The sequence below is a fragment of the Liolophura sinensis genome, chromosome 7 (genome assembly GCF_032854445.1).
Source record: "Liolophura sinensis isolate JHLJ2023 chromosome 7, CUHK_Ljap_v2, whole genome shotgun sequence".
In the NCBI taxonomy this organism is placed as follows: Eukaryota; Metazoa; Mollusca; class Polyplacophora; order Chitonida; family Chitonidae; genus Liolophura; species Liolophura sinensis.
The window spans coordinates 54,824,179-54,833,936 of record NC_088301.1 but is presented as its reverse complement, the minus strand read 5'-3'; the positions used below and the strand labels follow the sequence as shown (position 1 = coordinate 54,833,936).

The window sequence follows — 9,758 nt, the reverse complement described above, 5'->3', positions numbered from 1 at the left end:
GAAAAAATGTTTAGTAGTAGAGGTTTATAGGTTAACAAAATCAAATGTTTTAATCAAATACAACTGAAGACGATGTAAAGAGTATATTTACTTTTCCTAATGGTGTTAGCGATATTCATTTCTTGGGTGTAAACACAACCGAAAGCATTATCTCAGAGGGTTATCTTTTGTAAGGAGAAGCTGGAAACTGGATATTGAGATGGCAATGTAATGACGGCTAAATTGTGTGCTTGGTAGTTCCTCGCCACTGGGAGGCTTTACCTGCCACCGTCTTACGACCTTGTGACTTGAACCATGGATCTTCACGAACTTTTCCTGAGCTGTAGGCGAGGTGACCTGCCGAGAGTGAAGTAGGCAGATGTTTACACATGACTTCTCATCCATTTACCAACTTAACTTTTTGCCTTCTTTTAATCTCCGTGATTTTGGTTTCCATATACCCCTCCACCATATCCCACCTTTTAGTTTCAGTGATGGGTAGACACAGTGGACCATGAACTGTTTCTGATGTTATGATTTTTGTTAAAAACTGATGAAGTTTTCTGATGAACAGTAAGGTTTTCAAAGCTTTTAAAGTAAAAGAGGTTGCTAAATCATTTTTAAGGCTTTAAAATCACTTTCAAGATTTATTTATTTATTTTATTTTATTTTATTTTTGTTTTATGCCGTACTCAAGAATATTTCACTTATACAACGGTGGCCAGAATTATGGTGGGAGGAAACCAGGCACAGCCCAGGGAAAACCCACGACCATCCACAGGTTCCTGGCAGACCTTGCCATGTACAGCTGGAGAGGAAGCCAGCATGAGCTGAAGTTGAACTCACAGCGAGCCATGGAGGCCCCCTTTCAAGATTTAAATATACACCATGAATACCAAGACACCCCATGTAAAGTTCACTTTTATAGTTTCAAAATCATTTTGAAGCTAAGAAAATAGTGCATTTTTAGATCTTTGAAAGTTATGTTTAAAGCTTTAAAACTGCATCACCACAGTGAAATAAAATCTGTAAAATACAGATTGCTCCTTAAGGAATCAGGAACCCAAATCACCACATGACAGTCCTCATGTATACTGTGTTCCAAGCTGAAGAAAGTTAAAAACATGATCGAAGATGTCAGTGTCATGTTTTTAAACCGTAATGCAAAGAGTGAGTGTTGTGAAAGTCTACAGTACCTTCTGTGGAGGAGAAGTACTTTGATAAAGCCTTTGTGTAGTTAAGTCTTTGTAAAGTAGCATTCACTGTGGTGACAAGACGAGACTGTATATGTGCAAGGCTAAAAATCATATTTAAAGCTTTGATATTGTTTTTAGAACACTTAGAATGAAAAAAAAAAATTAATAGCACAGAGACACACATGTACATCTCTTTATCTTATTAACATGTATGTTGAATATTACTGACCAGAGTGGCTTTTTTTATAGGTATTTGGTGGAGCAAAAGGAAATAGAGCTGAATGTCAGGGACAAGTGGGACAGTACTCCTTTGTAAGTTGAGCATCATGTGCAAGCACAGCAGGTCAGATAGTAATTGGTGCTGCAAGTGCTGTTAATGTGCTTTATGGTCAGATCAGTACATTTATGACTATTAATTACAGATGCTATTAAATAATAATACCTTTATGATATGCATCAAGACTCTGAAAAGTCATAATAACTAAAGTGTAGAATTTAACAAAAATGTTAGAGATTTTTGTTGCTTTTAATTACAAATTTAAATTTTACAAGTATATTTTTAGAGCATTAAAATGGATTTCTGCTTCTTTTAGCTGTTATTTTTTAATTTAAACCTATATCATTTACAGATATTATGCTTGTCTCTGTGGCCACAAAAGCCTTGTGAAGTATTTATTAGATAATGGTATGTATTTACTATCAGTAACAATAGAGTATAAAGCTATTATCCATTTTACACCAAATGCATGTACATGTATGCATAAGTTTTATTTACATAAATAACATGAATGGTAAAATTCAAATATAAATGGTCTTATGGCCTGTGAACAGTTCACAATATATTTCTATTTGCATCAGAAAGGTTTGAATCTGCCTAAAACAAGTCGGTTCAAACAGTGTAATCACTTTTTCTTCTTGTAATGGGTCACATTGAAGCATAACTAAGGAGGAACTAATGTGTTTTTACACAGCTTGAAACTGGCTCGTCACTTGTGCCTGTGGGAAATATTGAGCGATCACATCTGTTAGATGTGACCATTAAATCTGCTTTGAAATCTGTATGCAGTTTTTGTCTAGAAATGTAAGTGTGACATGTTCTTTGAAAATAAAGAAAAGTTAGAGTACTTTTTGTTCTAAATTGCTCCCACCCCCACCCCTAAAAAAAAAGATGTATAATCCTGCATATGTTTATTATTATGCCCATAGGAGCAAAGTGTGAGGCAAACACATTTGATGGGGAGAGGTGTTTATATGGTGCCTTGACTAAGGAGATAAAAAACCTCCTGAAGTCCTACAACATGGTCTCATCGAGAACAATGAGGAGGGATCTGTATGATGAATTTCTGAGGCGGTTTGTAAAAATATCTTGCTCTTGTGATTAGCTTTCATTAGAGAACATGAATACAGACTGCATTACATTTACAATAGCGGGTTGGCAAGCCATTGCAGCTGAAGCATTGTTCTTCCTACAGCTATTCAGCTCCTGACCCACGAAGTCTTTGGCTCAAATCCAGTTCTGCTTGTTGTGTTCGATTTAAATTGCGCTGCTAACCATGAATTAAATATTGAATCAAGTTTATGACTGCAGATTTCACATTTTTTGAATGTCTCATCTACCAGGTTTTTAATGGTAATATGTATATAAATCTGATACTGATACACTTTTAGTAACAGTGCTTGACAGGAAAACCTTGAACTTCTCATTCAGCCAGTACAAGTAGAGGTTGAAATTATATGGAAGTGCATCAGGGGAGACCATTCTGCAGCAGAGAAAACAAATGTTTTTACGGCTTTTATTATAAAACAAGCGTATTCTATTATTTCAGATTGCTGGAGGATGCGTTTTATACAGATGTGGTATTTGTTGTTCAAAGGGAGTCGATTCCAGCCCATAAGAGTATACTGAGTGCGAGATCTGTCTATTTTAATGACATGTTCCATACAAAATGGAGAGACAGGAGGGAGATCCATCTCAATAACCAGCTGGTACAACACCTTTCCATGATCTTTGTCTTTGGGGGTGGGGCGAGGGAGGTTGGGAGGGGGAGGGGGTATTTTTAATGAAAGCTTAATTGCATATGTGTACAAGTTATCTTTGTGGATGTGTAACATGGAGATATCATTGGTCAGAAAAGTTTTACCTTCTTGTCATCCAAATCGCTACCTTCATGTGCTAAACCATTGGAAATGATGTATGATCATCAAGGTTCATCCAGTTTGGGTAATAATGTATTTATATATTGGTTTACTCTAAGTGTCAAAATGTCTCTATTTAAAGGTTTTACCTTGGGCCTTCCGATCCATTTTGCAATACCTCTATACAGGTAATGACACAAAGATACTTACTTAGTACTTATATTATGTAAGGTAAAAATGATACACATATGTGGCATTATTCAGGTCATTTTTCCTATTGATCTCACTCATTTTGTGATGCAAAAAGTTGTCAGTTATTATTAATACTTTCCACATAATGCCCCACTCACCTTCTTACCAGTGTTGGCACAACTGTAGATAGCCACTACATTATACTCTCTTACACATGGGAAGCAATTAGCATGTGCATACTTTATTCATGTATTTAGTGTACATTTATGTCATCTTTCAAACTCATTTGGCATGGGAAGCAATTAGCATGTACATACTTTACTCATGTATTTAGTGTAGATTTATGTCATCTTTCAAACTCATTTGGCATGGGAAGCAATTAGCATGTACATACTTTACTCATGTATTTAGTGTAGATTTATGTCTTCAAACCCATCTGGCATGGGAAGCAATTAGCATGTACATACTTTATTCATGTATTTAATGTACATTTATGTCATCTTTCAAACTCATTTGGATATTGTCTTTCCTTCCATTTCATTTTCAGGGCACTTAGAAGTGCACATTAAGAACATGGAAGACTGTAAAAGATTAGCAAAGCAGTGCCGTCTTCATGAACTTATAGAGCAAATGGAAGACAAAGTAAAGAAAATTGCCTCTTTCCGTAAGACTTTTTTCACACTCTGTAATCACCAGTATTGATAAACTATTTTTAAGCATCATTTTATTACTCTTTCATTTTCTGATGTGTTATCAGCTACCAGTGCTGAATATTTCATTACAATTCTTGTGACTAGGATTAACAATATTCTCTGAAAATTTTTAAATGTGAAAAGTTAAAGCCATGACAGGCATTTGAAAGTTAGATGTTGTCACCAAGTGTTTTTATCCACACAGAATACTCATGTGGTTTTAATGTATTTTTCTCCACTTCCAGGGTGTTCTAACTTCAGAAAAAATCAAAAGATCAATTTTCTGGACGGATCATTACTAGTGGTTCTGTAGACCACAAGTAATATATGCATTGGAATATTGGATTGTGTGATATATTGTGATATTGTAGCATTAATATTCCAGAATCCACCAAGCTGGGAGTAAATGTGACCACATTGTGTACAGAGCCCAATTCTGAGGAGCTTCAGCTTCACCTGGGGAAGCTAGCAGACATGGCTCTTCCTACAGAACTTAGTAACTGGGTGAGTGAACAGCCTTTTGCCATGGCTGCTACATCTACATTAGTCTTCTTCCTTGTAACTTCCTAATTATTGTACCTGTTCATTGATATCCATTTTGTACTTATTTTCCTTGAGGGTTTGCACATATACTCATATGCACAAGTAAAAATTATTATTAAAAACAGTTACCAGTATTATGGAGTTCACCATGTATGTCTTCTGACTTCATATATTTGCTACAGATAATTATCATTTGGAACTGCCCGTATGCCAAATATTAACTAAACCATATGATGTTTTGTTATTTCTGGTGATATCCTAGGCTCTTGGAGAATTGCCATTTGAACCAGAAGCTGTCTGTTTGTTCCCTGATGTTTGCTTTGTTGTTGAAGGACATAACTTCCTGTGTCATAAGGTATGTTCAGGTGTAATGCTATTGTTTTCGTTTTGTCTGGTGGCCGACATGGCCTGGCAACTGGTGATTGTTTACTGTTGACACTCCGGTTTCCTGCACTTCAAAATAATCAAATAAATGAACAGACCTTCCATCCATTTGTTACCAAAACTGTAGAAATAGATTCATGTAGCTTTTGTTAAGAGTTGGTGAACTTTTTTTCCTCTTATGAGAGAAGCCTATCAAAAAGTGAAGTTTGTCCTATAATATTTTACTGACCAACTATCTGAGGCCATAAATTGTATTTGACTTGCTAGTACCATATATCCAACATTACTCAGCCAAATTAAGTGCAACTCCATACTTGCATACAATGGTGTGTCATAAACTTTTTTGTATCGAAATGTGTTATTTGCATATAATTTGTGACCACCATTCCCATTTCAGTTCAAATAAACTGGAAAAAGTTTTGGTACAAGACTATAGGACTATATGGGCTGGGTCATAACCATAGTTGAGCAAACTACCGACACCTATTACATTTGCAGGCTTTCTTCTGTGGACGAAGCGACTACTTTAAGGTGCTGTTACTAGACCACTTTGGTGAGCTGGAGACAAGTGACGATCTCCCCACGCTGACTTTACATGGTATCAGTGTAGATGTCTTCATAGCTGTGATGTACCACATATACCAAGATAATTGCCAGGTATGATACGAGTTGACCAACTCCAGGTCCTAAGAAAAAGTGAAATTTGATTATATAGACATAATGCTAGGCACTCTGAATATATGGCTAGTTTCTTTTCCTCTACAACCCATTTCACTCAAAATTCATGCAGCTTGGATCAGTGATGCGACAGGGATCAGCTTCTGTCTGTTTTGTAGTGCCTGCCCACTTGACAGCGGCAACTCTTGACCATGCTAGCTTTTACAAAAACTTCAGTGGCATTTGACCTCTCACACATACCTGTAAAAAAATGGGAATCTGACAGCATTGAGACATCAGTGCAAGTTGAAGTGGGATTTAACCAGGGGCTACAAACTACAGGTACTGTGTTGGTTTGGGTCCTGTCTGTACTGGTCTTAATTCTACCTGAGGCAAAGAATTTTTCCGATTCTTCACTATGTTCAGGACCTTCCTGGAAACGGCAAGTTTAGGTATCAAGTTTGTTAGATATGTGAACTTATCGGCCATCAATGTTCAGATGGAGCTCGCTTTTTGGGTGAACATGTGCTCATCACATGTGGACAGTTCGTCAAATACATGCCAAAAGTTGTTGGTTTACTCCAAGCAGAGAAAGACAAGGCAACCAAGATTGTGTGGTATTTAAACAAAAACTAACTCTAGAATTGATGGCCTAAGTGTACAAATTTCACCATTCTTATTTTCAGTTAAACAAGGAGCTGGTGTATGAGGTACTCTGTATAGCAGACATGTACCTGTTACCTGGATTAAAGCGCCAGTGTGCTGCTGTGATTGGACAATACATGGACACGGAGAATGTCATCAGCATACTGAGGACAGCGCGAGTGTATAATCTGCCTCGCCTCCAAGACCAGTGTGCCCAGTATATGGCTGAGAATCTAGATGAGGTAAGAGACATCCTCAGGTGCATTATAATAAAGAGTAAACAAACATACCTCTTAATAAGGAGTATCTAGTTTGCTACTGTCCATAAGAGTCAAAAAGGCTATGAAAACAGCTACTACAGTGTATCTTGATATTGCCTCTCTTGGTGCTTAGCAGTTCTACATGTAAATATATGAGGTATGGTATATGCATCCCACATAGTAATGGTAGACTGGTATCTGAAGACCATCATGTGTATTGTCTGCAACACTATATTTCACACAGTCCTGGTGCATGGATTCATAGCATGATTTGTTGGTTTAATAACTTAAGAGATGTTAAATCCCATTTAAAATGAAAAATAATTTGGTTCATGTATTGTGATTGCATGTGCTTGTGGCTGGTATGAGGAAAGTATGCAGAATTATCAAGAGCGAATCGTCTATGTTTCAGATCATCCAACGTGAAGATTTTGCTGCTTTAGTTCAAGAAGATGCCGCTGAGGTTGAGATGAGAGAAGAGACAGATACAATAGACATCATTGATGAAATTCGCTTTCACATCACAAATTTTGTACAGACATTCAGTGAGGTAGAAGAGGCGAATGAGAAACTAGTTGCAATAGATGATCTACTTGAACATCTGGATCTAGAAGGATAGAAGGATAAACTAGAAGGATAATTATTTATACTGGAAATTTGTGCCATAAATAAATCTCAACATTTCACTCTGAAATTTGCTTATGGATCCCTTTACAGGTTTGAAGCAATATGGAGTTGTGCATTGCAATCGAGAAAGATGAATGAGTCTTCATAAAGCATAGTTCAATTAAATCAAAAGTTGAGGTCTATTTTCAGGAATTTTTCAGATCAGAAATTGTTGATAATAGACCTCAACGTTTAATTAATTTGAACTAGAAAGAACACAGTAATTATAAGATAAAGGCTTTGTGTTAATTTCTTGCCTGTTCATGATGATGAACTGAGTGATTCTCCATGTAAATGTGTAAACAATGTATTGTAATAATTTTACGGTGTACCTTTTGGATAATTGCACTACACAGTTAGTCCCCTACCCTCTATTGAAGATGGATCTTGGCAGGTGTATCCCGAGCATCTGAAATCTAGTAGCTTGCCAGTTTACACAGACATAGCTTACACAGGCAATATTAGAGAAAGCAATGGTACACAAAATATTAGGGGTGGTATAGCATTTATTGAGCTTACATGTAGAGTAAAAAAATCATGAGCTGGATATCCCATTATTGATTGGATGGGTGCATATTCAGTACAGTAAACTACTGAATTCCTGACTTAGTGCATTGTGTATAGGGATTAATATTTAACAAAGTGTTAGGGGTGATTTCTCAAAAAGTACTGCATGTATTGAGCTCACAGTCTGCACACATGTAGAACAGTCTAGCAGGAGGAATATTTCATGGTTTATTTGGTGTGTACATATTAAGCACCATAAATTGCTGAATTCCTGACTATTAGTTATGAGAATCAATGTTCACATGTAGAGCATAGAAGTACAAAGGGGATATTCCATCATTGATTGGGTGTGTGCATATTAAATACTGTAAATGACTGAATTCCGGACTTAGTGTATTGTGTATTAGATAAGCAAAATTTTAGGGTTTGTATCATAAAAAAGTATTGTATTTATTAACCTGAAGCTTTACATGCATATAAAGCATCACTCTGTGCTCTGTGAGCATATTAATTACTATAAATTACCAAATGCACAATTTCAGTTCTTTAAGCATTGGGCATTCATGTGTTTTATACAGAAGAGCTCTTTAGTAGCCTTGCTACCAATTCTAAGTTTTTATGTGAACTGCACATTGTTGCCATACTGATGACAGTTAATAGGTTACTTTAGTATCATGTCATCTTGTGTACATTAGTTGACATGTCATACAGGTAAGCCTCTTAAAGAAACTATACCAGAGAATTTCTTTATCACAACTTGTATATAACTTGAATTAATGAAGTAGACATGCATGCTACAGGATTAAAAATAAGCATTTGAGAACAAATTAGATTAGAAACGCAATTTTCTACACTTTCCTTTGACAAACACAATCTCATAAATATTGAAGTTTAGGGCAGACCATTTTCCCAACTGTCAATCTTACGCAGAGAATGGAATGAAATGTAAGCATTCATTTTGTATGACATTTACCAAGTCACTTTCTACATCCATGCATTATAACTGGGTCGAAATGTAACTACTAAGAGAATAAATTATTGTGTAAAAACATAAGATTACTTCTGAAAGTGCATAAAGTTGTGTATTGGGGTGAAAACTGAAAGTTCAGTTTGGATTGATTAAACCGACAATTTCTGACAGTTTAATATCTGTTTGTTTTAATTATTTTAAAAATAGAGTATACATTTTTTAAAAAAATAAACAAGCAATATCCCCAACCTTCTAGATTTTCTAAAAATTCAGTTTAGCTTAATATTTTATAGTAATATTCTGTCAGTTTTTTTTCTGCTTTAATTCATGAACCAAGAAGTTATACCCTAACTACCAGTAATGGTTTCTGCTGGAAATCCATTCTCTTCAAATTCAGCTCTCACCAACTCACCTATGCCTTTAAATTAGGAAATTCAGGTACTTTGCAGGCAGTACTATGTGGAGATCTTTTCATGCTAAAATATTCCTGTGTACACTGGAGAAGTTTTGGAAGTGAGCTTCTGTGAGACCGTTTGTTCAAAAGTGTATTAATACACTTCTGAAGAATGGGGGCCAATCCCACAAAGACATTTCTGACTTCAGTAAAAAATTCAATACCTTGTCACAGTGCTTAGTTTTTGGTACTTGATGTAGCCATTTTAACACATTTATCTTTATATAACATTGCCAAAATTTTACAGGACTCCAAAATAAGCTCCAAAATCTTATTTCAAATTTTGACTTAAGTCTGAAATGGCTTTGTGGAATAAATCCCTGGGCCCTGGATAAACATAAGACACATTATCTTCAGATGCTCATATGCTCAGGTTATGATAACCAAGATTAACAAGCCCATGGTAATCATAAAATGCCAGTTTCAGTTTCTCACTGGTAACTGGTAAATTTGATGATTTCAACAGTGTATTCTAAA

The 9,758-nt window shown here is 35.8% G+C and overlaps 1 protein-coding gene across 1 annotated transcript; it reads left to right on the top strand.

Annotated features, from left to right (window-relative positions):
• Nucleotides 1-138: 138 nt before the first annotated feature.
• Nucleotides 139-9,652, top strand: LOC135469976 (ankyrin repeat and BTB/POZ domain-containing protein 1-like). Its single transcript, XM_064748653.1, has 12 exons — nucleotides 139-350; nucleotides 1,425-1,487; nucleotides 1,805-1,860; nucleotides 2,382-2,526; nucleotides 3,002-3,161; nucleotides 3,454-3,499; nucleotides 4,051-4,167; nucleotides 4,581-4,699; nucleotides 5,001-5,093; nucleotides 5,621-5,779; nucleotides 6,466-6,666; nucleotides 7,097-9,652. The coding sequence occupies exons 1-12, from the start codon at nucleotides 295-297 to the stop codon at nucleotides 7,301-7,303; spliced, it is 1,422 nt and encodes a 473-aa protein (XP_064604723.1). The 5' UTR covers nucleotides 139-294; the 3' UTR covers nucleotides 7,304-9,652.
• The last annotated feature ends 106 nt before the right edge of the window (nucleotides 9,653-9,758 follow it).